Source organism: Stenella coeruleoalba, assembly GCF_951394435.1.
Source record: "Stenella coeruleoalba genome assembly, chromosome: 14".
In the NCBI taxonomy this organism is placed as follows: domain Eukaryota; kingdom Metazoa; phylum Chordata; class Mammalia; order Artiodactyla; family Delphinidae; genus Stenella; species Stenella coeruleoalba.
In genome coordinates this window covers 65,010,802-65,038,208 of record NC_137160.1, presented here as the reverse complement: position 1 = coordinate 65,038,208, position 27,407 = coordinate 65,010,802, and the positions used below count along the sequence as shown (strand labels likewise).

The window sequence follows — 27,407 nt, the reverse complement described above, 5'->3', positions numbered from 1 at the left end:
CTGAGAGGGTGTCTTGTGCTTCAGGAGTTGACACCGTTGCATCATTTGCTTTCTGAGAGATGATTTACTCCTGGGCAGCTTTGGTCCGAGCTCCCTCATGCTTGCAGGGGAAAGGCAAGCTCTGATTTGTTTTCTTCCCTTTGCAATGTAGTCCACTTTCGACTGTGCCATAGATGGTGCGAAGTGTGTGGGATCCTCCTGCATGCTCATCTAGCCACAGGAAGATATTCTTCTGTTGCCTCTGTGCATGGATGTTTCCTGCTCAGAGGTTTCAAACTCACAGGGGCATGTTCAGTAATGAGCTCCTACCGCCTTCCCTGCATGAAGACCATCTCCTCCAGCCACACTTAAAACTAAATAAAGATCCCAATTAATGGTTTGATCATTTCATCAGTAAGACTGAAAGCACAGTTTGCCAGAATATTTTCATTCATTATTTGAGTCACTTCTTGACCTGTTTCTCCTAACAGCACTGAGCAGCTGGGCCTTGCATGAGTTCCCGAGCATGGTGCCTCTGTGACCTGGCTCCTGCCTGCCTCTCAGCCCTGGCCCTCTCCATACACAGTCCCTAGGCCCCAGCTACTGCTAACCACTTGCAGTGCTGATTGCCTGTCTCATGCCTTTTCTGGCCCCTCTTCATTCCTGTGGACTCTTTGCTTTGCCATGAGTATCTTTGTCCACCTCCATCTGGCTGGTGCTTCCTGCAGGCCCATGTCAGGTGTTCAATCCTCCAGACAAATCTGCTAGTGCTTCTTGCTCTGCCCAGCTCACCAGGACTCAATTGGGCACCGAGAATGGGGTGGGGGGCTGCTGGGCTCTGGAGATGCTCTTCTCTGTGCTCTCTTGGGAAGGGCAGGGGCAGAGGAGCAGGCAGTCAGGAGAACCTGCCTCCTACCGGCGATGGTCACCACCCTTGCAGTACTGGGGCCTATCACCAAGGGAAACTGGGGATCTTGTCAGTGGCTCTCCAGCTACCCCTGGTCCAAGGTTACAGCGTATTGTGGCTACCTTCCTTGACCTAGAGAACTTCTCCAGGCCTTCTCTCCCACCCTCATCTGGCTTCTGCTGCCCATCTGTTTCTAGATCTTCCCTTTTCTGCACGCCTCCTTCAATAAATGGGTCCTGTGGACCACACCTGGCCTTTGGTTTCAGCTCTTTCTCCAAGATGCTTCCCACATACTGTATCCTCTACCTCCTCCAACATTCAGCCACACCTGAGACAGGCTCCAGATGCAGCTCTAGGACCAAGATGAAGTCCTCACTCTTAAAGAGTGGACTGTCCAGTTGGAGGAGACGGATGATACCCAATGAGCAGATAAGATTTCTGAGAGTGGTGTAGTGCTGTTTAAAAGTCAAAAAGGATCATGGAGGTTAGCAAGGTAGGTGCTGGGGGCAGGGGGAGCACAAGGACATTAGCCAAGGTAGTGGGAGAAGATTTCTCCTAAGAAAGTGACCTCGAACCTGAATCCTGGAGGATGAGCCAGAAACACCAAGATCTAGATAGAGAACCAAGCAGAAAGAAGGGCAAGTACAAAGGCCTGGCCGAGAGCACAGTGGGCAGCCCTGACATGCAGGAAGAGGTCATGCTTAGTGGCTAGAGTAGACTGACCAGGGGAGAGGGCGGAGCCAGGTGAGGTCAGCTCGAGCAGATGAGACTTGCTTCTGAGGGCAGCCATGAGAAGCCACGGTGGTCTTCAGCAGAGTCAGGGCACTCCCTAATCCATGCTTTGAAGAGATCACTCTGGCTTCTTGGACAGCGGGTGAGCAGGAGACCAGGTCTGGATTCCACCTGTGTGAGAGAAGGTGGTAGATCGGGATTGAGGTGGTCGCTGTGGAGACGATGGGACGATTTGCTGATGGATTGGTGGTAGGGCAGAATGCAAGGAAAGGGGCCAGGGATGTCTCCTGCGGTTTCTGCCTGAGCTGCCAGGGTGATGGAGGTGCCCCTACAACAACAGGCAAGACTGAGGTCTCTTTGGACACATTATGTTTGAGATGTGTCTTCACCGTCTAACTTAAAACTGTCTCCAGTATTTCCTAAGTTCTCTGATTGACCTAAGAGAGTGTCCATGCGTCTTCGGTCTGTGTTCAGCCCCAGAAGGTGTCATCTCCTCGCAGTGCTAAGACTCTGCTTCTGCAAGGCATGTGAAGCCCTTGTTATGCTGAGTTTAGCTGACCAGTTTAGACTGGTCAGGAGGCGAGGCTGAGGATGGCTTGTCTCATTCCCCGTCTTCCTCCCAGGCGACTCTCGGGGCTCCTTCTTTGGCAGGGTGCCTTCTGGAGGCTGACTGGTGGACTTCTGATTGGCTTCTGCTGCATGGTGTCCAAGTTTGCCTACGGGGCCTGGAGCTGCTCGACAAACAGCAGGTGCTCTCGGATCATCTGCGGCGTGCACTACCTCCACTTTGCCATCATCCTCTTCACCATCAGTCTTTTCACCGTCCTGGGGATCTCCTTGTTCACAGACCCGATTCCAGATAAACATGTGAGTGCTGCCATGAGGATGCTCAGGGGTCCACCGCAGTCCCAGTGTCCCTGGGAACCACAAGTTGGCTCTGCCAGCTTTGGAGAAAAGTGGCTGAATTCCTGCATTCTTTTTGAAAGCGGGGTGGGGGGGGTGGGGGGGCGGGGCTGGGGGTTGGGGGGTGACGGTTGGGTCAGAAATAGGCAAATAACCTCCTTGCCTTAAAAACTAAACCAAAAAGCTTTCCAACAGTCCTCTAATTATGTATTCACTGAGAATGAGAAGTTTGGTTTTTAAAATACAAAATTTCCTTGAAGTGCTAAGGTTGCTAACCTCAGCGTGAATTAATGTAATCAGGGCAGTCCCAGCTGCCACCCACCCAGAACGGATTAAGCCAGCAGGAGGGGGGACAGTAATGCTGGCAGTGCTGTGGCTGGTGGCTGGGCACGCCTCATTCTCCTTTCCCGGCCACTTCCCCCCTCCCAGGAGGCAGGTGTCAGTCACCCCAGTTGGAATATAAAAAGCCTGGGCTCAGAGAAGTCCAGTCACTTGTCCATGACACCAAAACTAGCCAGCAGCAGGACTGGGCCTGACCAGACTCCATCGCGTCACCCACGTGGGCATGGCCAGGAGGCTTAGCAGGACAGGGGCTTGGCTGAGCCGAAGAGCAGCAGGGAGGGTCCTAGGTGTCAGAGGAGAGGGCAGGAGGAGCTCAGAAGGGAGGCGGGTCTGTGAGACCCGTGTGCCCTGGGGTCTGGGTGAGAGCTGAGAACTTGGAAGGCCGCCTCCCCTGTGGCCACCTTTCTGCTCAGTAGTTCCTTTTGACCCATTCCTCTCTCGCACACAGCCCCGTGGGATTGGGATGGAGCAAGTGGGGAGGACGGCCAGGAGTGCCCAGGACAGCTCGCCCACCACACGTTCCTGCCCTGCTCCCGGCACGTGGAGAAGCCGTGGGTGCTGGACCCAAGCTCCTGTCTCTCAGGGTCTTCATGGTTGACTTGTCTGACTTCTTTTCTGCTGCTCTTGTATTCTCAACTTTTTGGTCTTGCCCGCTTCTCAGGCAGCCACGTGCTTGAGTGCTTTTCCTGCCCAGCAGCACGGGTGCTCTGGAGAGGAGGGGAGGGAGGCAAAGGGGGAACCGTGCTTTCGAGTCAGTGTCTGTGCTGCACACTGGGCGCTACCAGGGGAAGCGGGACCACACTCAATCCCATGTTCTTCCTGCCCAGCGGCCTGGTCCACAGGGCTCGTCGTGTAATTGGGAAGGCAAATGCAGACGTACAGCATCACCAGGAAGCAACTCAAGGCTAAACCCAGTCTCTGTCACTGACACGGCAGCAGGTTCATTACTGATGTCTTAGTCCGAGAGGCGGGGCTTGGAGGGGCTGCTCAGTCACATCCCTGCTATGTTTGGGGGAGTGGGAGAGGTGGTGGTGCTGAGATTCAAATATACCGAAGCTGGTATAATAGATTAAAACCTGCTCCGGGAGAGACTTGGTGGAAATGTTCGCTTACATGTGCTTCTGCTGACCCCAACACTCAAAAAAAGCAAAAAAAAGCAACAGCAATTGTCTGGGTTTTACTTCCCGAAGTCTTCATATGTGTTTTCAGGAAGAGAACAAAATAACTGACTAGAAGGGAAGGGATGCTCCCCTTCTGCATCTGCAAATGCCTTGCTGAGCTTGAGCGACTAAGCCTGGCTAGGGACCAGGTCAGCTGGGTACCCCAGGTGAACCAGGTCAGGCCTCCTCTGGGCTGTGTGAGTGCTCATCTCTGACAGCCAGGAGGGGCTCCTGGAAGGAAAGCAGAGTTCCCAGGTCTACCCTGCGGGCCCATCCACCAGAAGCAGCAGACCGGAGTGATGAGCAGCTTCTCCCACCCTGAAGGGCACAGCTTCCTAGACCCTCAGTTACTGGAAGAAGCCCTGAGCGTGTTGCCTCCTACCCTACCATCCAGCCCAAGACACTGAGGTCACCTTTGGGCAGCCACACAACCACACAGGACCAGAGCCAGCACTGAAATCCAGGGTTCCCAGGCGCCTTGCTTTCCCCACCCCATGTTCCTTCTGTCCCTTGTTGGAGTCTAACGACCCTTTTCAGTCCCTCGAGACCCTGGTGCCCAGCTGTGAGCTGTGGCACCATAAGGCCTGCGTGACATGGCCCTGGGTGGTGACGTGCGCCTGCTCTCCCCCCAGCTACGCCGCCTCTGTTGGAGTTTATGGAACAGCCAAGAGGAAAGGGTCGATCTGGACAAAGACACACAAGGGAAGAGCCCCGCACCGCAGGCACGGCCAGGTGAGAAGGGAGACCCAAAGCCAGCAGAGAGGCCTGTGCTGCTCCTTGCCCCCACCCCCGCTGTCTCCACTCCCAGAAGTACTTCCAGGCAGAGGCTCCGTCTTTCATTTTCCCAAAGATGCCTTGTGGGTGTTTGTCGAGGGTGAGATGCCTCTCGGCCATCCGTGTGGCCGTCCGGGCCAGAGAGATCCAGATGGGAGGCATCAGCAGGTGCCGGGGGAGGAGGGAAGGGCCCGTGAGGGGCAGAGAAACACAAGTGTCTGGTGATCTAGGAGCGTTTAAGCTGGGGTGGGAGGGATCCACCGAGCCACACAGATCACATTGTGCCTCAGCAGGAGGGGAGGAGGCACTGGGGACAGGGGAGGGACAGCAGGTCACAGAGTCTCACACAGGGATTCAAACCCAGAGGGATTCTGGGAAGTGGGCGGGAGCCTCTGCAAGGAGGAGGGAGCAGCCCCACCCAAGAGGGCGCCGGGGGACACCGCCAAGGACAGCCGATTTCACTGGGGCAAGAAGAGAGAGTTCCGGGAGAGGCTCGGGCCTGGGGGCCCCAGAAGGCCCAGAGGAAAGCTCTCAGCAGATGGGGTCAGAGGCGGAGTGCGGGGGCCCCAGGGAGGGTGACCTGCACCTCCTGAGGCCCTGACGCAAACAGGGATAAAGGCCTAACGAGATTAGCGCTGAGTCTGGGGCAGAGAGTCTGGGGGGACTATGAGTTTGGAGGAGGGAGGGAGGGAAGGCCTGCCTGGGGAGAGGCAGTGTTCTGGGGCCCCCTCTCCACTCCTGCCAGGAACGTTCAGAGCCTAGAGGGGCCTGGGACCCTCTCCCGACACCTGTAGGGCAGGGGAGTGGCCTCTCCTGAGCCAGGCTGCCCCGCGCCCCTGGAGGGTACAGGGCTCCCAGGATTGCTCTCCCTCAGGGACAGAGGAACTGCCCGTTGGGGGCCACGTGTGCCGGGGGCTTGTTCTGGGGGCACCTCCCAGCTCCTCTTCTCCCTCGTCCACAATCGTGGGTGGATGCCATGATGACAGTGGCTCACACTTTTTGCCCATTTGGGATGTGCCAAGCACTGTGGAAAGTATGCCTATGTGTGACAGGTACAATTATCATCCCCATTTCAGAGATGGGGGGACTGAGGCACCAAACATTTAAGTAGTCGGCCCTGGACTCCAAAGATAACCAGGCAGTGGTGGAGCTGGGATTTGAACACAGGCAGTCTGACTCCAAAGCGTGTGCTCTTGGCCACTGTCCCATCTCCCGTCATACAGCTCTTGGGCTGTGTTTACATGATCAGTCGCCACTGATATACAGCAACCTTTTTGGGCCTGGCAGCTGCATGATGGTGTGCTGACCCAGACAGCTGAGAGACCGAGAGACAGGACCAGCATGTGCCGCTCAGGACCTTTCAGCACCGCAGCAGGTATCTGCGTCTCTGGGGTTCTCTGGCGGCAGCACCCCCCCTGTAACACAGGCCCCTCCGTCACTGGCTGACGGGTTCCGCCATCCCTGGTGCTGCCCCAGCCTCAGGACACACAGCTGGCGTGGTGGCTGCCCAAGGGGATGAGACATGGAACAGGTCACAGCGCACACTTCTCGGACTGAGGTGTGCTTGTCTTATCATCAAAGAGGGATCCGTTCCCAGACCGGCTGGGCTCACGTGTGTGCGGAGCTGGCCGTGGTGCTGACCCGCGCCTGAGCAGGCCTGGGAGCGGCCAGCGTGGACTGCACTACCAGACACCGGAGGGATATTTAAGCCCCGGAGCGAGACATTTCACTGATTTGGTCCAGAGCTGTGAATAGAAACTTGCCCATAATTCCTAGACTTCCCCCCGTTCCTGGAGAAAACACCAGTGATTCCCCTTTCAAGGGCCCAGAGGGCCTTACTTTGGGCCAGGTTGTGAGACTGGTACCTACCTGGAGAAGACACGCCCCAAGGTTGCTGAGGAGAGCAGAGCAATTGGGGCTTTTTCCATCCTCAGAGGAGCAGCCACTTGCCCTAGACCTACAGAGCTGTGCTGGGCGTGTGCCAGAGACGGGAGGGGTGGGCCCTCCAGCGCCCAGCGGGGAGGGCCTGCCCCGTGCCGGCCGGGGTTCTGGGCCAGCTGAAGGCTCTGCCAGTGCAAGCAAGCATGGCCCAGGCCACACCCCAAGTCCCCCCTCCGTGTCTCTGAGGGCGGCGGGAGGTGTTCTGCAGCAGCGGCTGAGGACTGTTCTCCACATTAGAGCCAGTCTGTTGGGCTTCCTGCCGGCCTCACCACTGAGAGGTGAGCCCTAGAAAGACCCCCCTCCTGTGTGTGGCCTCTTAGCCTCCTGGCCTGTGCCCGTTCCCTCTGTTCCAGACATATTTGAGGAGGTCAGGAGCTGCCTCTGGAAGGCCTGGGATGTGTTCTGCGGACTGGAGCCACTGCCAGGCCCCGGACTCGCCCCGGAAGAGGCAGTCATGCAGAAGATGGAGTGTGGTGACACGGAAGGGACACAGCACAGTGCCACTTCTGAAGGGACAGAGAAGCGTGACATGCTGGAAGGAACAAAGCTCCGAGACATGCCAGAGATATCCCACTGGAGAAAAGTGCCCAACGTCTGCGGGTTCCTCTTGGTATCGCTCACAGTGCTCTGCCACTTCTACTTCTCCTAGGCAGCCTGCGGGGACGTCTGGGGAACGGGCGAACCACCGCCTCTTGCAAATGCCCTCATCGTCGAGGGGAGGAAGCATTTCCTACGGGGAGGCCCACGGACGTGGACCAAGGATCACACTGATGAAAACGCGCCCACAGCATCAACGCTGCAGGCTGACGGGCGGCGAAGCCCACTGGTGAGGGCAGAGACCGAAGATGAGCACGTCTGTCCTCTGTGTGATGAGTCATTCTCTCCAGATGGCTCCACTGCACAAACACTGGCTTTCACTTTAAATTTAATTTTGGCTTTTTATCTCTAGATATATTTGGGGGTTTTGCTTGTGTTTACTGTCACCATTTCCTTCCTATACCCACCTCTGTTTGCTGTGTTCTCTCCTCCTTTGTAAAGGTATGGCTGCTGGCAAAGATGCTCCTCCTCGCGCCAAGGGTCCCACCCACAAGGGGCTGTGCCTACTGCCGATGACCACACAGGCCAGCTGGCGCCAAGGCTCCCGCGGATGGAAACGTTGGCTCCTGCCTGGACCCATGGTGGGGCTGAGGCGGTCTCTGCCTGAGGACCAGGCCTCCCTGTGGCTCAGCTCTGGCTGCACCCCTAAAGGGCAGGTGGAGAGGAAACTTCCCTCCTTGTTGAGCTCCTCCCAGTTCCTCCCAGTCTGCCTGCTACTGGGAGTTGGGCCCAGGGGCTGGATCCCCTTTAGCTGTCAAGTATAGACCACTCCTGGGCTGTGTCTCTGGGAGAGGCTCCCTAAGCCACCCCTTCCTCTTCCTTCTTCTTAGACCAAAATAAATGATTTGGGTCTTTAGAAAAAGTTTCAGATGCCTTGAAGTGATTTGGGGGAGGCCCACCCAACATTGCAAAAGTCACACTCTGAAGGTGCAGTCGGGACAGCCCCCCATCCCTCGTTTAGTCTTTCAGCTGACATTTTTGAGTGCCTGCTATGTGCCAGCACTGCTGGGAAGCAGTCATGGACAGAGCTCATGGTCTAGGGAAGTAGACAATGAAACACGAGCGGTGATGGCCAGCACCTCGTGTGGCCCGCTATTTCCCTGCCCAGGTTACCATCACGTTCAAGCCATGGAGCCACCCCATGTGGAAGGACCAGAATCAACCACATTTCACAGAGGAGGAGACTGAGCTCAGCCAGGGGACCGAGTAAATGGGCCCTCTGTGCATGTGCACGTGGCAGGAGCACCCACAGGGAGGAGGCCTCCCGTGACTGAAGTGGGAGGTCAGCTAGCTGGATAACAGAGGGACAACATGTGGGAAGACAGGGTGAGGCAAGGGTGTGAGGAGGCCAGAGTGCAGAACTGTGGGAGATGGGGAGGCGGGGAGGGCAGGGTGGGCAGGGGCTGGACCTGCAGGCCTCAGGTGCTTTGGGATCCTGAGTCCCTGGGAACTTCAGCCAGGAAGGAATGGGATCAGATTTGCTGGCCGCTGCTGGAAGATGAAAGGGCGGCAGGAACACCCACCAGGAGGCTATTAGAGGAATCCAGGCAAGTTACCAGCAAAAAAAAGAAAAGACAAGGGAACAGCATCAAGAGAAGCCAGCAATTAGAAGTAACAGGACTCGAGTACTAGACTTCTGGAGGGAGGGCCCAGGGGTGACTCTCTGGCTTGAACATGTGGGCAGAGGGTGTACCAATTCCAAAGACAGGCCACACTGGAAGAGAGCAGGTGCAGGAGAAAAGTGGAGCACCGTTTGGGACATGTGGAGTTTGAGTTGCATGAAGATACTTATTGCCGTCTTGACAATGTTAAGTCCTCTGCTTCATGAACATGGGATGTCCTTCCATTTATTTAGGTCTTCTAATTTCTTTCAACAGTGTTTTGTTTTCAGCACTCAAGTTTTGCACTTCTTTTGTTAAATTGATTCCTGGGTATTTTATTCTTTTTGATGCTACTGTAAATGAGGTGGGTTTTTTTCTAATTGAGTTATAGTTGATGTACAATATTATATAAGTTACAGGTGTACAACATAGTGATTCACAATTTTTAAAGGTCATACTCCATTTATAGTTATTTTAAAATATTGGTTATATTTCCTGTTGTACAATATATCCTTGTAGCTTATTTATTTTATACATAAGAGTTTCTACCTCTTAGCCCCCTATCCCTTTTCTTAATCGCATTTTCAGATTGTTCATTGCTTATGTACAGAAAATCCTGCAACTTTGCTGAACTCATTTATTAGTTCTAATATTTTTTAAGTGTCTTCCTTGGGATTTTTCATATATAAAATCATGTAGTGTGCAAGTAGAAATAGTGTACTTCTTTCTTTCCAACCTGGATGCCTTTTATTTCATTATCTTGCCTAAACTGCCCTGGCTAGAACCTCCAGTACAATGTCAAGTAGAAGTAGTGAGCGCAGACATCCTTGTCTTATTCCTGATCTTAGAGGGAAAGCATCCAGTCTCCTCATCGTTGAGTATGATGTTAGCGGTGAGTTTTTGCAGATGTTATCATGTTGAGGAAATGCCGCTCTTTCCTATTTTGCTGAGAGTTTTTGATTCTGTTTTAGTTTGGTTTTTTTTATGAATGGGTGTTGGATTTTGTCAAGTGCTTTTTTTGCATCTATTAAGATGATCATGTGGTTTCTGTTCTTTCCTTACACGTTACATTGATTCATTTTCACGTGTTAAACCAACCTTGCATTCCTGGGATAAATTACAGTTGGTCATGGTGTATAATGATTTTCTCATGTGGTTGGATTTGGTTTGCTAATATTTGGTTGTGTTCTTGTGTCTATATTCATAGAGGTCAATAGTTTTCTTTCTTTATGAGGTCTTTGTCTGGTTTGGGTATCAGGGTAATACTGTCTTCATGGAATGAATTGGGAATTGTCCCCTCTTCTATTTTTTTAAATTAGTTTGTGAAGGACTGGTATTAATTTTTGCCTGGAGACATTTAAGGGTAAGTATTAAGTTGGATGGAAGGTCCAGAACACAGCAGAGAGGCTGGCGCTAGAGACTCAGACTGAGGGGAGAGAAGACAGTGGACCAGCCTAGCTAAGAAGTGAACCTGGTAGAGGAAGCCCAAATCAGGCAGATGAGATTGTGCAAGAGAGCAAACAGAGATGTCAGGTTAAGAAAGAGGGTTCTTTCTGCAGAGGAGACTAAAAGGGCACAACCAGGGCCCTGGGAGGAGCACCAAGACAGCCGCCACAGGAAGGGAGCACTGGCACCTAGGTTACTGCTCGGGCCAAGCACAAAGAGCACAGGAACTTGGCAGCAAGAAGTCCAGAGCCCTTCAAGGAGGTGGTAAGGGTGGAGCCAGCGTGCTATGGTTGAGGCAGGATGAGGAAGTGGAGACCCTCAAGCCCCTTTTTTCCTGAAGGAGGAAAGGTTTCCTCTTACAGGGCCTTTTTTGAGAATGAGATTTAACCTGAAACCCCAGCTGGGCCTGGCAGCAGGTCCCTCCCAGTACAAGAGGGGCTGCTTGGGCTAATCCTGGAATCCCAGGATGCAAGCGTCTCTGTGTTTCTGCTAAGAAAGTGAAGGCCCCAGGCACTGGAAGGACTACAAGAAGGCACTCAGCTGGGGATTCTAGCTCTGCAGGTAGCGTCTATTGTGGGAGGTTCTGTCCCTCAGGAAGTGTGGCTGCTGCTTGGTGATGTAACAAGGGAAACCTGGTGTGAGGCAGGGAGCCTCAGAAAGCTCATGGGGGAGATTAAAGCTTCGGCTCAGCCCAAACGAGGCCAGCCCTGAAGCTGAGCTGCTCCTACAGCTTCTCCAACAGAGGGCAGAACCCTGCCAGACCACCGGACAGGTTGGGTCGGGGAGATCAAGGAGTCCCCATGCCTCCTCCCCTCCAACCCCCCGCACCCCCCCCCCCGCCAGGGCTCTCCAGCCTCCTTAGCCAGTTTCACTGCGGGAGAAGCAAGGCCGGTGGAGGCACAGGTGGGAGCTCTCTGGAGGGAGGCCTGGCAGACAACAGGGGGAGGGCTGCGGGGGAGGCCAGCCTCAGGCCAGCCCGAGCTTACGAAGGTGACTTGGCTTTGGAGAACACAGCTATTTGGGGGGAAGACCTTAAGGAGCTGCCCTGTTCTGAGCTCTCATCCCTGGGGTGGGGGTGGGGGCCTCTTACAACTCACCCTCCTCCAGCAAGTGCCCACTTGGGGTTGCACCTGTGAGCTTCCTTCCTGTCGCCCCACGTGGGGAGGGGGCAGACCTGGTGAGCAGGGCCACACCCAGCCACACCCCGTGGGCCTATTCACTGAGCGTCCGGCTCAGGCAGTGCTGCCTGGACCAGCTGTTCCATCCCCCACCCAGCTCCCTGCCCCCACCTTGTCCCTAGACGCTTGGCCCTGCTCTGTGCTTTCCCAGGGGACTCGACCACAGCAGACAGCAGGGATGCCTCGCACCCGGCCCTGGACCCTGGGTTCAGCCTGTGACCCTGTCCTTCTGGGCCAGGCATTTCCCCTTTGGCAGGAGAGAGGAGAGCCGTGACCTGCCCCAGAAACATCAGGTGCCATTCAGACCAAGATGAAGAGATTCAGCGCATGTATTCAGGCATGGAGTCAGCAGGTGGGGCCGGTAAGAGGCTCAGGGTTTCCACTCAATGACTTTGACGGCGATCTGGGCTGCCCGCTGCACAGCCGCGCTGGTGTCCTCCTTGAGGGCCCGGAAGGTGGGCACGTGGGACTGCAGGATCTTGCGGCCCTCGGGGGCCTCGGCCAGCATGGTGAGGACCTTGATGGCGTTGAGGCGCGCCTTGCTCAAGGGTGAGTGCAGTAGCTCCAGCAGCGGACCGATGGCCTCCGTGTCCAGGGCCGCGTACTTCCCTACAGGGCACCAACGCCAGGCGTTCCTGGGGTTCCCTGCCCACCTCCCTCGCCCCCCAGCCCTCCCAACGCAGGCTCCACACCCTCCCTGCCCCCAGCCTGGGCCCTGCAAGCTCCCCAGGCGGCTTCTCCCCAACCACCAGGTACCTGTCCCGCAACCCAGTCCTCTCAAGGCAGCATGAGGGGTCTTTTGAAAATTAAAATCCAATCGAATGAGAAGGGGAGACGCCCCTCCTTAATCCTTACTTGCTGCCCACCCCCTCACCCGCTGAAATGCCACGCTGCCGCCCCCTTCCCCCTGCCCCCAACCCTCCTACACCGAGCACTCTGCTCTTTGCTGCCAGACCGTCCAGCCCCTTTTGCCCTGCTAGCTCCGCTCTCAGAGGATGCTCTGCCCCCGTACTGTGCCCACCGTCTCCCCCAGGTTACTCTTCACTCTGCCGCCCCTGCCAACCTCAGATAGCAGAGGCTGAGACGTCTGGGTCCCCATCGCCCAGCACAGAGCCTGGCCTGTGGCAGGGGCTCAGGGCTCCTCGGCTGGAGTGCTAGCTCAGGGAAGTGACCACATCTCCCCCAAATTCCCATGTTGTCCGGGCCCCGTGAGAGCCCCCCAGCCCTCCAAGCATTCCTACAGGAAGCCCAGGTAAGACACTGACTGCACTGAGGACGCCCAGGAGATCCACGCTCATGGGGAGCCCCACACTGGGGGTCGGCACCCTGACTGCACGATCAGTCAGAAGGGGGCTGTGGACTCTGGGAAGGCCCCAACCTCCCCCGCTGGTGCATCTCAGATTTCACCATCAGGACGAACTGGGGAGTGGCAAGGAGTCCCAGCTCTGGGGGGATCTGCAGACTGCTGATTGAGAATCAGAGGCCCAGGTAGTTAGTTCTCCGTGGATCAGCAAGGAAGCTCAGAGCGTGGGGCTGGCACAGGCAAGGGAAGGTCAGACAGCTTTCAGAGGTCCTGCGGGGACCCTAGCCTCCAGGTGGGGAAACCAGCCCAGGCCCTTCCTACCGCCCAGGTCAGGTGACTGAGCATGGAAGCCTGGCTGCTGGGAGTCCGCATGGGGGAGGTAGCCTTACGCTCCTATGCGCCCCCGCCACACTGAGAAAAGTAACATTGATCAAGAAACACAGCAGAAGCAAGGGCTCCAGTTTTTGCTTAGACCTCAGCATAACGGACTCATGGGTGGCAAACGAATCAATCCCAGAATTTCGGCTCACAAGAGGCCTGGGTCAGATGCAAGAATTCCAAAACCAGGGAACAGAGGGAATAACAGGGAGGGGCCCCAGGTGGTGGGCCCTCTGTGGCCTGGAAGGAGAGGGCGGAGCCTGGGACCAGGGAGGGGCAGTACTCAGCTTGCTGGGGGGCTGCGGTGACCCCCCACCCCAAAGGCGCCGACACCCAGCCAGCAGGCAGCCTCACCTTTGGTGGTCACTGTGGCGTACATGAGGGCCCCAGCTGCGCTGGCCTGCACCTCCTCCTCCTTGTCCTTCAGCAGGTGCACCAGGATGGGGGTGATGTCGTGCTGCCACACCTGGTTCTTGCCCTCCAGGGGGATGCTGGGCCAGAGAGGGGGCAGCTGGGTGGCTGCACTTGGAGGAAGAGGGGGATAGGACCACCCCAGGGGGACACCAGGGGAAAGGACTTGTGTTGAGACCATCCCTGGTGGCCACGCCAGGGTGCAGAGGAGCACTGGTGTGAGGTGTGGGTCCCACCCCGACACTCACATGACCTGGGAGCACGGCCTGGGGCCACAGAAGACCAGACCCAGGAGCCAGTGGTGGTGAAATGAAGGGAGGTGGCCACAGCTAAAGCAGCCCTGAGGCTCTGTGACCCTCAGGCTCCAGGCCGGGATTTAGACTGTGATCACAGTGACACTGGGTCACTAGTGACTAGACGCCCGCAGCTCCACGTCCTGACCTTCTTCGGAGGAGGTCTAAGTGTGCAGATGGTACCTCCTGTGCTTGCCTTCCTCATGCGAGGGGGACAGCCCTCTCGTTTTTGCCGGGAGTGGGGGCTTCCTGGGACACAGGACTGTCAGGGCTAAACCCAGGCCTGGGCATGCAGGTGCCCCAGTGGCGGGCTCCTCTTCCCCCAGGGCACAAGCAGGTGAGGGGAAGCAGGGGCCTGGGGCGCCACTCCTGCGCTCCCCGCTCCGTCCCTTGTCCCCGCCCAGGCCTCACCTGACTGCGATTAGTGCTTGGGCTGCTTTGCTCCGGATGTTGCTGTTGGCGCTCAGGAGCTTCTCCTTCAGGAAGGGCACCACCCGGCTGGCCAGTGCCTCGGTGGCGTCCTCCATCAGGCAGGCGGCCAGCGTGTCCAGGAGGAGCTCCTGGATCCGTTCCTCCTCCGTCTGCAGCTTCCCCACCAGCGAGGGGATCAGGCTGCTGTTGACAATGCCCTTGGCCCCTGCAGGACAGGAACGGGCGCTGAGGGTGGGCCAGTGGGCCACCCCCCACCTGTCACCTGTGCTGGGAGCTGGAGGGCTGGCGAGGGGGTGGTATTTGACAAGATAAATTGCAAATCCCCCCCTCGGGCTGCCAGGCAGGGGGCCCAAGCAGCCAGCATGTGGCCGTGGGTGACAAGCTGGGGTGAGAACCACGAGGACCCCCAAGGTCCAGCCTTTGGTCGCCTGTTACGGGGGGCACCAGCCTGAAACAGCGGCCTGAGAAGCAGAAGCCACCTCTGCAGGGCCCAGGCACACGGGGAGCCTCCCTCCCCCGCCAACCATGGTGCAGCAGAGAGAAGGATGGGGTACCCGTCAATCCCCTCCTTCCCATCTGAAACATCTCTGCGATGCTGGAGCCGCAGATCAGCCTGGCCAGCCGTGGGGACAGGAAGAAAGCTTGCAGTGGAGTCTGAGGTAGAAGATTTAGAGTGAACAGGCCGGCATCTTATGTAAAAAGAGCTGTACCCCAGCCACAGTTAGTGGGCAATCCACAGAGTCCGGCCAAGGGATCTAAAGGCGCCCAGTGGCGCTCAGGGAGGGGGCTCCACATGGCACAGCTGGGAGAAAATGCAGCGAGCCACCCCCCTTCCACTGTCAACAGTTCTGCCTCACTCCTTCCAGCCTCTACTCCCACGTGGGGAGTCAGTACATGGCTGGCTGCCCAGAGGAGACCCCAGAGATGCCCCAGGCGGCAGCCCAAGGGTGCTCACAAGTGCCCAGAACTGCTGGCAGAGCGGCCGCCACAGAAAGAGAGTGGGCACCGGGGAGGGTGGCCCTTCCCTGCCGCTCTAGGTGTCACTACTGCCCGACAGCCCACCCTCTCCCCGGCCTCCCCAGCAGCCCAGGCTGCCCACCGTGAAGCCGTCCACAGCCCCCATGGAGGTGCCACCAGTGGACGCCTCTGTCTTCCGCCTTCCCAGCTCAACTGTCTAATTTACTCTAGAGAGACAAGTAAACAGGTTCATTAGCCTAAAGGTCTCTGAGTGCCAATTAGCACCAGGGATTTCTTTCTTTTTTCTTTTTTTTTTTTTTTTGTGGTACGCGGGCCTCTCACTGTCGTGGCCTCTCCCGTTGCAGAGCACAGGCTCCGGACGCGCAGGCTCAGCGGCCATGGCTCACGGGCCCAGCCGCTCTGCAGCATGTGGGATCCTCCCGGACCAGGGCAGGAACCCATGTCCCCTGCATCGGCAGGCGGACTCTCAACCACTGCGCCACCAGGGAAGCCCCAGGGATTTCCTCTTTGAAGACACCACCCAGCCTTCCACCCTCACTCCCCGAGGACATGAAATGGCAGGTGCCTGGGGTTAGGGGGTGGAGAGGCAGGGCAGCATGTCCAGAGGCTCCAGTGTCCCTGGCCAGCTTCTCACTGGGGTGTCGGGTGGAGCTGCTAGCTCTGTCCATTTGTTCTCAGGTGCTCACAACACAGGAAAAGCAGTTTCCTGCTGCTTCAAGAGTACTGGGCTTTTTAAGATTTAATATACACAGATTAAAAAAAAAAAAAGGCTAGTTGGACTCCTAAATGCATCCAGCTATGTGACCTTAGACAAGTGACTTACCCTCTCTGAACCTGGTTTCCTCATTATTAATACAAGCCCACCTGGAAGGGGGTTGTGCAGTACCAGTGGAGTAGGGGGTGGGAAAGTGCTCTGTGTAAGGGACTGTCACCATGTGCCCAGACACCCAAGCCTGGCACAGCGAGAGTCTCCCAAATGCCACCAACATTGAGTTCCAGCTGCAGGCAAGCCTGTGGTTGGGGGTGAGGGCTGAGGAGCAGGATACAGAGATAAAAGCTGCACAGTCCCTGCCCTGCAGGAACACCTGTCAGTGGTCCCGAAGCCACCTCTCCTGGTGGCCTGAGGCCTCTCTCCCCTTCAGCCCTGCTCTCCGGCCGGGCCACCACCAGACAGTACATCTGGGCCTCCTGCTCTGGCTCCAGTTCTGGCTCAGGCACCGGCCCCCAGGCTACCTGCTTGCCCCGGCCACAGTCTCGCTCGGCCACGACCTGGACGGCCACTGTCCAGCTCACAGGGCAGAGGTGACAATTTGACCTTCCAAGAAGGACTGTGCTGACCGATGGAGGGATAATGTTCCTGACAGAGGGCCACCTGAGCAAAGGCAGGGGGTGAGGGATTTGTGCATTGTCAGTCAGGGCTCGATGGTGGCCTCACTTGCACCCGGGTCTGGGCTTCCCGGGAAAGCCCAGGGAAAGGTGCTGCTGTGGGAGCGACAGGATGGGCACAAGCTGGGGGGAGGGCAGAGGGAGGGAGTCAAGGCGGGAAGCTGGAGGTGATCACCTCCACTGTTCCCCCGATTGCTGAGGAAACCAAAGCCCAGAGGGGCAACTCTAGTGCCCAAGGTCACACAGCAGATGGGGAGAGGCCAGGCCTTCAGCCGCCCGGGTTTTTCTTTCCCAGGCATTCGTCCTGGGCCTCTGCTCCTAGAAATGCTGAGCACCGGGACCCAGTTCATTTTGAGACAGAGGGAGATTAAAAATAAAACGCGTGCCGGGTGTGCCTCTCTGCTCGTTCACTTTGCTTCTTTTCAGCTAAAAGGAGAGTCGCAGGCCTGGCTATTTATAATTAACCCAGATCTGCAAAGCCTTGTTCTAGTTGGGGTGGGGTGGTGCACAGACCCCCAAAAAGAAACAAATCAGAGAAACCCACCAGGCCCCCAACAGCCTAGACCCCGCTGGCAGGGTTGGGGTGAGCAGGACAGGTGGGGCATGGAGAAGAGCCGGCCAGGAGGGGGCACCCTCGGGCAGTGGGGAGACCAGTGGGAGAGTCTCCGGGGACCGGTCATTACTGCCTGGGTTGACACATGTAGATGAGAAATTCCAGGTCCTAGGGGCTCTGGATGTGCAGGAAGGGAGGCCTGGGGGAGCCGGGCCTTGTGGGGCAGAGAGGCAACGGTAGGAGGCTCGAGTGTGCTGGGGAGGGCCCAGACTGGCATGGCTACTGGGCCAGGATGGGCTGGTTGATGGGCCACAAAGCTCAGCTGGGATTGAGGGTCACTATGCCCCCGGAGTGGAACCCCTGGGGTTGAGGTTTGGCCACTTCCTGGGGGCCACCTCAAAGGGCCCCTTGTCGGCCAGCTCTCCCTGCTGGTTAGTGAGGTGCTGGGTGGGCTCAATCACCAGAGCCCCCTTCCCCTTTCTTCCTCGGAGCCGAGCTGTGGTCTCCCGGTCCCGTTCTCCTGGCAAGTGAGGACTCAGCCCCGGGAGCACACATCCGCGCCTGGCGCCCGGGCCCCACCGTGCCTTATCTCAACCCGCCCGCCCAGCTTTAGCCTCATGTGTCCCCCACTGACCCCACCCACCCTCGTGCCTGCCTTTGCTCGTGGGGAACCCTTGCTGTCCTCAGCTTACTCGGCCCCTCAGTAGCACGTGACATGCTGACCATGTTTTCCTCCCGAGATACTCCCCCCGTGGCCCTGGGACCTCAGCTCCCCGCTTCCACCTCTCCGGCTGCTCCTCCATGTGCTTAGCAAGCACCCCCCCCCTCCCTCCAGCATCCCGCACAACGTGGTCCTCGGCCCCCACCATCCCCCCTTTCCCCTCCACCAGGGGCAGCTCCTCTCAGGCTGCAGACACCACGCGGCCATCCACTGACGCCAGGTTGCCCGGCCAACCCCCGGCCTAGGCTGAACTCAGCCTCATGGACTGACTTCTCCGCTTTCTTATTTTCTCTGGGCTGTCTAGCTGACATTTTTACTTGATTCTGCATTTAGAATGACGCACCCTGTGGGACCGGGCCTACCGTAAATAAACATGAAACAAAAACTTGCCATCCTCCTTCTCGAATTTAAAAAGCTAATCTTCAAACTCTCCAGTAGTTCTTAGGCCGACGCCCCAATCCTACACAAGGGCCACCAGCCCGCAGCGACTGTTCCCTGCCTCACCCCAGCCTGGCCTTGTGGCATCCTCACGGCTCTGGCCGCACTGGTCCTCTGGGTTCATCCAGGCCTCACACTCCTTCTTGCACAGCGTCTTCCCCACCGTGGAACGTGCTTCCTCCCACCCCAGGTCATGGGCCACCTCCATCCTGCTCCTCCTGCCACAGGGCCCTGATGGGTCTCCCCCTCCAGGCTTCGCACAACCATCACGGGGGTACTATCGTGCAGAGGTTCTAGCAGGCAGGCTTGGGTCTGTCTAAATGCTAGGACTGTGCCAAGCGCAGAGGAGGTCGTCAGTAAATGCTTGCTGGTTGAAGGCTTACAATCCCTGCTTGACCCTGGGGGAGCTCTCACTTCCAGGGTCAGGGGAGGGGGCAGCAGCCAGCCCCGTTGGGCCCCTCCGTGGGCTAGCCCCTCATCTCACACCCGGACTGCTGTGCGGGGTCTTCCCATGCTTGCAGCTAGGTTTGCCCCTGCAAACAGCTCACTTCTGACCCCTGGTCCCCCAGTTGCCCTCACCATCTCTGAACATGTGTCAACATGTATCTCCTGTCGGAATCACCCTCTAGGGACCATCTATTGTTATATTTGTCTCCTTTTGATAGAAGAGGGAACTGAGACTCATCCAGGTGAAATAACTCACCCCCAGGGCAGGGCCTGTGCCTGTTTCCTTCCTGCTACCACGGCCATTGGCCTCTGAGTGGACCTCTGGGCAGAGGCCCAGCCTGACCCAGCCTGCCGGTGTGGAGGACACGCACACAAAGCAGCCCCCGGAAGTCGGCCACTTTCCACTGGGCCTCAGGGGCCACCCCGAGCCAGCATGTGCCAGGCCTAGTCTAGGTCCGCCTCAAGATGCCCATCACCAACATCTGTCCTGTCTCTGACCATTTAGGCAACACCTTCGCAGGTGGGCAACCTCGCTGGGGGATGTAGTGCAATGGTCTCCATTTCACAGCAGAGGAAACACTCTCAGAGAGGTTAGCGGATGACATTGAGATGCCACAGTGTCCAGCTGGCAGAGGTGGTCCCTGCCTTCTGACCACAGGCCTGGCCCTATCTCCCTCTGCCAACGGTCCGTTCCAGTGCTTCTGCCCACCAGTGGGGTGATCCTAGTAATAGGACCATGGAGGTGTAGGGTGATAGGGAAGTGTTAGCGGGGAGCATCTGCATTTACCTGGATGCTCTGGGGTGCACAGAGCTTCAGGTTACAGTGATGGAAAGGACAGAGTGGCACTAATGTCTTGGTTCTGGCCTGAGTCTTTAACGCACAGGAGTGAGGGGCTCCCGGTTCTGAGGCCCACAGATTGGCTCCCCCTGAAATTGAAAGCAGAAGTTGGCAGGCACCCTTTGGTGCATTTTGCTGAGTACCAATGCCTTCTGTGAGCTTCCCAAAGGCGCCCATGGGACCCTAGCCTCAACTGAGCTGGCTCCCTCCCGCCTCTCTGGTCTGGGGGACCGCTCCTGGGCCCCCCTCCTGTCCTCCCTTCTAAGGCAACCTTCCGGGGCCAGGATTGCCAGGGACCCTGAAGAGCCCTTACCCGCTGCAGGCACAAGCAGCAAAGATGACTAATGCCCCCTCCCATCGCTGCAAAACGTCACCGGCGTAAACCTTTAGGATTTGTACAGCCCTTTCACACGTCCTAGCCTACTGTCGCGACAACTCAGGGAAGCAGGAGCCACTAGCCCCACTTTGCAAACAGGCTCATTAGAGGTCAGTCCGTTGTCCAAGGTCGCGGAGCTCAGAAAGGGCAGACAGGGTTCGAATTTGGGCCGGGAAGACGGGCGGGGCCGGGGCCATTCACTGCTCTCCGGCTCGGCGTCCCGGGGGGTGGGCGCCCGGCCTCGGCTCAGCGGGATCGCAGGGACCCCGTGGCCGGCGGCGGTGGCAGCTGCTGCCGGACCGCGGCACGCGCGGAGCCGCGGCCCCGCCCCTTCCCATCGTCATTGGTCCGCGGGCGCGTCCGTCAGCCTCTCGCACCCAATGGGCGACGGGCCGGCGCTCTTGGCGGGGCTGTGGCGCCCTGAGCGTGGACCCCGGCGGACGCGCGGCTCCCCGCCCGCGGTTGGCCCGGCAACGCGCTGCGCTCGCGGCTCCGCCCCCTGCCGGCGGCGCGGCGCGGGGCGGGCGGACCCGCGGGCGGCGGCGCGGGCGGCGCGGGAGAGCGGGCGGAGGGAGCCAGGCCGGCGGAGCGTGTGCGCCGCCCGCGGCCTGGTCACGTCCCCGCGCGGGCGCCGCCGCCCGCGTCGTGCGGAACGAGGGCGCCCCGGCCCGCGCTCGCCGCCCCGCCCGCGCCGCCGGAGCAGTTCGGCCACGCACCGCGCCGCGGCCCGGAGGTGAGTGAGCGGCCCCGCGGCCGGGGCGCGCGGCGGACCTGGGGACGGGGGGCGCGGCCGGGAGCCCACCCGCCCGCACCGAACCCCGCCCGGGCCTTTGTGCCGGGGCCCGCCCGGGCGGGGGCCGCCGGGCGCGACGGCCGGGATGCGGGCCAGGTGGGGGCCGCGCGGCGGGTGTGCCCGCGCGGTGGGCAGGGGCGCCGCGGGTAGGCAGGTGCTGGGAGGGGCGCCCGGGCCCAGGAGGGCTGACAGGGGCCCAGGGCAGCTGCTGGTGCGGAGCCAGGCCGGCGACCTGCGGGAGAGGCGCCCGGCGGGGTCTCCCGGGGGACGGCGGGAGCGCCGGCGCGTGGCCTGGGCTGAAACGGAGGCGAGGGCCCCGGAGGCCTGGGCCCGGGGACGCACGGCTCGCCGTTTTCGGTCACCGCTCTTGCAGCGAGCAGGTTCCTCGGAGGCATTTAGAGCGAGAGGCGAGTATCGACCCGCTGCGATTGTGATAGGTTCCCGGCTCGATATTTTTTCCCTTAAAAGGCGGTGGGGGCTTGGGGTTGGGGGGGTGAGGGCCTCGGGCCGGGGCTCAGCGTCCTGCCGGGGACCCGAGGGGGTCTGGCTTCAGGGCGACGCTGAGTCTCTCTGGGCGTTGGTGGCAGGATTCTGCTGAGGTCGAGAATTGGGGTTCTCTGTGACCAGAGAAGAGGATGGGAAGGCGGCGCCCAGGCCGGTGAGTCCGTGTCTGGGGATGGAGGGACCCGCCTGGGGGGAAATCTGCTGGTCTGGGGAGGCAGCTGTCCCCTGACCGCCCCTTTCTGCCCAAGTGATCTCCCTGCCCTGGGGATCGAGTCCCTCTGCCTTCTGCTCAGTCTGGAAAAGGCTCCTTGGCCAAATTCAATTAAGCAAATGTTTACTGAGCAGTTGCTCCCCCCGGGGCCTGGTGCTGGGGTGGGAGTGAACTGGCCCTGCCCTCCTGGGACTGACTCACCGCCCCCAGGGGGAGAAGCATCTCTGCTCAGAGAACCCAGCCCTGAAGGTGGGTGTTGGGGCCCCAAGTGGGGCCGGGGTCAGACGGGCCTGTGGGCAAAGTGACATTTGAACTGGAGCTTGAAGGACACGGTCACAGTTGGGGTGGGCATTGCGGGCAGAGGGGAGAACGGGGACGGAGACACAGAGAGGGCGCTCAGGCAGTCCAGTCTGGCAGGAGCACAGGAGGTCAGGCGGGAAAGGGCGGAGGCTGCCCAGGGCTGGGGCCGCTGGGGGAAATGGATGACCCTGGCGCCTGCTTCAGTGGTGGCCGCAGTCTCCTCACCTGTGCAAAGAGCAGCTCCATGACCCAGAACCGAGTGGGCCTGGAGAAGAGCTGGGAAGACCCCGAGGGCTGCTCGCAGCATAGGACCACCCTTCCAGGCAGGGCCAGGGTCCTGGGTAACCAACCCCTGGCCTCCTTCCTGGCCAGCATGGAGGATGATGTTGAGCTGGTGGCTCTGTCCCTTTGGGGCGTGGACGTTCGTGAGCAGTAACCGTGGAGACGTGGGAGTCTCCGTGCAGCGGCTGATGGCGAGGGAGGGCCTAGCCATGCCCGGATGCAGTGGTGCGCCTTCAGCATTCCCCGTGCTTCAGGGTCGATGGACAAGACGCTGGCATTTGGCTTAAAGCTCTTGTGTGTTGTACCAGACGCTGATTTTCTGAGATGGGAGGTGAATAAAACAGTCCCTCCCCCTCGGAAGGCTGGTGTTACCTTCTGCTGTAGATCTGCTCGCTTGCCCGCTTCCGGGGAGGTTTTTCCCTCTGAAGGGGCTGTTTGTCACTCATCTGTGTAGCGTGCCCCCTCCCTGACCCACCCCCAGCCACACACTGGCTTCTGGCCGAGGCCCAGCTTGCTGCAAGGAGAGCAGGGCCCCTGCCTGCCCTCTTGAGGGTGCGTGCTCAGCACGATGGAGCTGCCTTGCTCCATGCTGTCGCCCGGCCCCTTTCTGGGGGCCTGCCATAAGACTCCAGATTTGGGACACGGGGAATGAATTCCCCGTTCTGTCCCCAGCTCCTCAGCTCTTCTGTTTCCTGGAGTCCCAGGAGGAGAAGCACCCTGACTGGCTCTCAGGAGCTTCTAGGGCAATTCCAGGAACTTCTGGGTAAGCAGGAGAACTTGACAAGGCTGCCCAGGGCCCCTGCAGGGAGGCCGGTGGATGCAGGGGCGAACGGCAGGGAAGGCTGGCCTCAGACTCAGGGTGTGGCCCCAGTGGCCTCAGCCCAGCCGCGTGGCTGTCTCGTGTGCACATGCGATGACCAAGTGCCGCACTTTCCCCGCTGGTCGTGAGGACACGGCAGCCCTAACTGCCCTGTGCTGGCCCTCTGAAGACCCAAAATTCTGTGCGGCTGTAGGGTATTCTCCCTACTGCCGACCATGGCTGGGCTTGCAGGAACCCTGGAGGAGGCAGATTAGCACACTGCACCCTCAGGAAGGAAACCCGGGCTAACTGAGCCCCAGGGGCAGTCCTGTGGGCTGGCAGGGCAGAGGGCACAGGGAAGTGGACAGAAGCATCAGGGCAGACGCTGAGAGTCAGCCCAGGTAGGAGCCCAGAGCGGTGGCCTGACAGCTGTGCAGACTCGGGGGCGGTGGAGGCGGGGAGTCCCAGTGGAGGCGGCGGAAGACCTGGGTCAGGCCTGGCCCTCCTTCCCCCCCGGCCCCCCGCCCAGCCCCATCCTCTATGAGCCTCCTCATCCTTACCACAAACAGAGCCAAGAGTGCCCTGCCCATCCCCGCATGGTCCTCCCCACATCCACGCTGGCAGGGGAGGCGCCTCCCAGGAGCGAACTGACAGGGACTAACTCACAGGGACCATCTGGATCCCTGGGCTCGCGGGGGAGCCAAGGGAACGGAACCTCACCCGTTCGCTCGGCTCAGCCGTTCGTTCCTTCGGCTGGTCTTTACCAGCACTTGCAAGGGCTAGGGCCGTGCCCGGCACAGGGACACGACAGGGGGCAGGGCACACAGCACCCACTCCTGTGGCGCTCCGTGAGACCCGAAAGGCTGACAAACACCCGAGTAGCTGAATGCCAGGCAGGACAAAGGCCGTGAAGAGCCTAAAGCAGAAGGGGGTGGGGGTCCTGTGTGGAAGGGCCGTTGGCGCGGCACCGTGGAGAGGCCATGGGTGAGTTGTGAGACCAACGGAAGAGCACCAGGAGGGAGGATGGCAGGTGCAAAGGCCCTGAGGCCAATGCACCTCTGCAGCTGGAGGTCACCCTGCCCCCCAAGGTCAGGTGGCTGGAGCCCGGGATGGGGGGGCGGGGTTGTGGAGCAGGTCGGGTAGGATTATGCTTTTAAAAGACCCGTCTGGCAGATGGCATGGGGGCCGCTACAGCATTCAGGATGAGGGGCTGCTGGCCCACTGGGGTGGGAGCAGGAGTGGTACTGAGAAGTGGTTGGATGCAGGATTTAGCTTAACAAGGACCTGCTGATGGAGAGGAGGAAAGGACCGCTCTGGAAGGACAGAGTTGGCCTTGGCGAGGAGGAAGACACAGACGCATCGCGAGAGGTGGGGAACTGGGAGTTGGGTTAGACCCAGGTGGACATGGGCATACGTGGCAGTCAGAGGGGAGAATCAGGCTGGAGCTGGAGACCTGGAGTCCCCCCACCAAGAGTTGGGGGGCAGGGGCCAGCAAGGTCACTCAGGGATCGAGGACAGGTGGGGCCAGAAGGGGCAGAGCCAGGCCTCGGGCCCCACGGCTCAGAGCTGAGCTGAGATTCCAGGGGCCGCACAGGAGGGTGTTCCTGGGAGGGTGGGTCCCCTGCAGTAGGCCTGGGGTGCATGGGGGCTAAGCAACATGGGCAGGACTGGCTACACAGTTTGGGGGTCCCTTGTTAAAAATGATTAAGCATTTCAGGACAGTGACAGCAGAGTGTCAGGCTGGGCATGGCGCGCATGTGCACGCCCGGGAAGGCCAGTTGTGGTGGTCGTGGTGGCTGCCAGGACGGTGCCCCGGGCTGGCGTCCACTTTGCCCTTCACCTGCCTCCCATGGGCAGGTGGGCTGTGTCAGGCACTTGGGGCCACGGGGGCTGCACCCTGGCCTCTGTGAGCGGCGCTTCTCCCCCTCTGTCCGTGGACCCCTGGCCTCCATCCCTCGGGCAGGAGACACAGCCAGCTGGTAGAGGACTGGGCAGCCTGTTGGCAGGAGCGGGTGCATGTGGCGGGTGGCCTCACACACAATGGCTTCCTTGAGTTCGTCTCTTTTCCTAAGGAACCTGCTACATCACAGAGTTTTGAGTTATTTGCTTCTAAATTAAGGTATAACTCTCTTTTAGAGATGTCCCTGGAGAATCCATCAGAAAGTGCTAAGGAGTGAGGCTGTTAAAATCCGCGGTGCCGTGCTGGGGGTGGGGTAGGGGGAAGTGGTTGCAGACTCTCGAGACCAGCGCACCCTCCAGCAGCTACTGACCAGCACGCACCCTCCCCAGGCTCCCCCCGCCCCCGCCTCTACTGGCCATGTGGCAGCAGTCAGAGCCCAGCTGCAGAAGGAGCCCCTGCCTCGCCGAGCCCCCTGCCCTGGGAGTGGTGGCAGTCAGGTCGTGGCGTTGGGTGGAGGGGAGCGGCCGCACGTGTCGTGTCCCCCAGAGCCCCCGGGCAGGCGCTTGGGGAGGGCAGCGACGCTCACTTTCTCCTCTCACAGCCAGTTCCGCCAAGAAGGGGCCTATTTTTACTTCGGTTTTCTCCTCTCGGTGGAGGAGGCTCGGACCCGGGGAGGTGGGGTGGCTCCTGCGTGGGCACCGGCCGCCCGGGCCCCGGGTGGGTGTCCAGGGACCCTGAGGGCTTCTCAGCAGCCCGAGCGGCCCCCACTTCCTGCAGGCAGCCTGCCTCCGTCCACCCCGGGGTCCCCAGGGGTCCAGGAGGGCTGACTGGTGGGGCTGCTGTGCTAGAGGCCGGTGTGGCGCTGGGGCCAGTGCTAAGGTTCTGGCCGTGGCCTGGTCCTTTCCACTGGGAGGACTGGATCATCACAGCTGCTCTTTCTTCTCACCAGCGGCTCTCAGGCAGGGTCCACACACAACTTGGGGTGTCCAGGAGGAGGCTCTCAGGCCTCCTAATTCTGTTTTCCCGTTGGGGGCCTCTGTCCAGAACAGCACCTGTGTCCACACCCGCACAGATCCTATGCCCCTTCCTACACGTACCCCAGTGTAACCGCTGCCTGTTTTCTTTGTCTGTGCTTATTCTCCGTCTCTCTCCTGGACCTGAACATAAGCTCTGCGAGGTCAAGACCTTCGTCTGCTGTTCATCACTGAGAATCTGGCCCCCAGAGCCCGGCCTAGCACTCAGCAGGGAGCCAGGAAACGGCTGTCAAAGGGGGCCACGAACGTGGCAGGTGAGCAGGCCTTCTGGTGGCTGCAGCCTTCACGTTGGAGAACTGTGGCTCCAGCCCAGTCCTCTGCCCCCGCGAGGTGTGCCTGCCGGTGGACAAACACAAACCACGCGCAGGTGGACAACCACTGGCCGGGTGCCCATCGGGCCCGACCGGTTCACTCACGAGCCAGAGGCAGGCAGGCTGCCCAGCTTCTCACGCTGCCCGGGTCCCCCACCGGGGGTCAGACGCCTCCGGCTGACAGTGGTCCCTCAGTGACGCCGTGTGACTCGGTGAGGCCTAGTCAGTCTGGGAGATTTGCGGTCATGACATTTAGAGTCGCGTCCATGGGAAAGTGTCCTCGGAAGGCGAGGGGAGATCCTGGTGGTGGGAAAGGACCACGGCGCCCACAGTGACCACATGATGACCAAGTGGGCTTTCCAGACAGCCCTTGTGCTCCAGGATGAGCTCAGCAGGGAGCTTGGTGAAGGGCAAAGAACACTGAATGGGAAGCTGGGAGACCTGGGCCTAGTCCCAGCTCCGCCTACAGTGTAGACACGGTGAATCCTCTTCACTCTGGGCCTGTGTATCCTCACCTTCAGATTAGGCTGGGTCGAGGGTGCAGGTAGTCTTCATTTCTTACTCCAGCCCTGAGGGGCTGCCCAAAGCAGTGTTGAGAAGGATTCTGAGGCTGTGTGGTGGCTCAGAGGAAAGTGGTCGTGGTTGATCAGTGGTGTCTGCGGTGGTACAGGACGCGGGATTTAGCCGTTCTTGCCAGGGGCTGCTCGAGCCCACCCGCCGCGCCCTCCCTCCTGCCCAGCAGCTGCAACTCATCCTCCTGCCTGTGGCAGCCTCTCCGTACCCTGTCGAGTGAATGAGCAGGTGACTGAGCCTCGTGCTCAGCTCTGCTTGGCGTAGAGCCCCAAGAAGCCTGCCTGGAGCCGGGAGACCAGGTAACCCCTGGTCGTGCTGACCGGTGTGGTTCCAGCTCCAGGTGTTGTAGGAGTGGGGACAGTGCAGGAGGAGGGGGTGGGTGACGGGCAGGGCCGTGGTGTGAGTCCCAGGCTCCCAAGGATGGGTCATCAGGCTTCACCAGGGATGAAGATGAGAAAAGGCTCCAGGCTGCCAGGAGGGGCCCCTGAAGACCCTGTCAAGGATTTGCCACCTGCAGCTCTCACCCTGGCTCCAGCAGGCCCGCGTGACCCCAGCTAGTGTTGCGCACGCCCCCCACCCCGGCCCC

The 27,407-nt window shown here is 59.5% G+C and overlaps 3 protein-coding genes across 3 annotated transcripts in view; 2 read left to right on the top strand and 1 right to left on the bottom strand.

Moving 5' to 3' along the window:
- Positions 1-8,229, top strand: part of LOC307196779 (sodium/glucose cotransporter 1-like) — a 63,198-nt gene extending 54,969 nt beyond the window's left edge. Inside the window, 4 exon segments of the mRNA XM_079942110.1 lie at positions 2,270-2,485; positions 4,656-4,755; positions 7,092-7,564; positions 7,777-8,229. Of these exon segments, the coding sequence (XP_079798236.1) occupies positions 2,270-2,485; positions 4,656-4,755; positions 7,092-7,387 (612 nt within the window). The 3' untranslated portion in view covers positions 7,388-7,564; positions 7,777-8,229.
- A 3,701-nt stretch (positions 8,230-11,930) lies between these two features.
- The window catches only part of RSPH14 (radial spoke head 14 homolog), a gene marked incomplete at its 3' end in the record, with an annotated part of 61,914 nt that continues 46,437 nt past the window's right edge, over positions 11,931-27,407 (bottom strand). The window contains exons 5-7 of the mRNA XM_079943143.1: positions 14,357-14,582; positions 13,596-13,732; positions 11,931-12,169 (exon numbers count right to left, since the gene is read on the bottom strand). Coding sequence (XP_079799269.1) covers positions 11,931-12,169; positions 13,596-13,732; positions 14,357-14,582 — 602 coding nt within the window. The remainder of the gene's footprint in view (positions 12,170-13,595; positions 13,733-14,356; positions 14,583-27,407) is intronic.
- The window catches only part of GNAZ (G protein subunit alpha z), a 42,258-nt gene continuing 35,546 nt past the window's right edge, over positions 20,696-27,407 (top strand). Inside the window, exon 1 of the mRNA XM_079943142.1 lies at positions 20,696-20,847. The gene's annotated coding sequence lies outside the window, so the exon portion shown is untranslated. The remainder of the gene's footprint in view (positions 20,848-27,407) is intronic.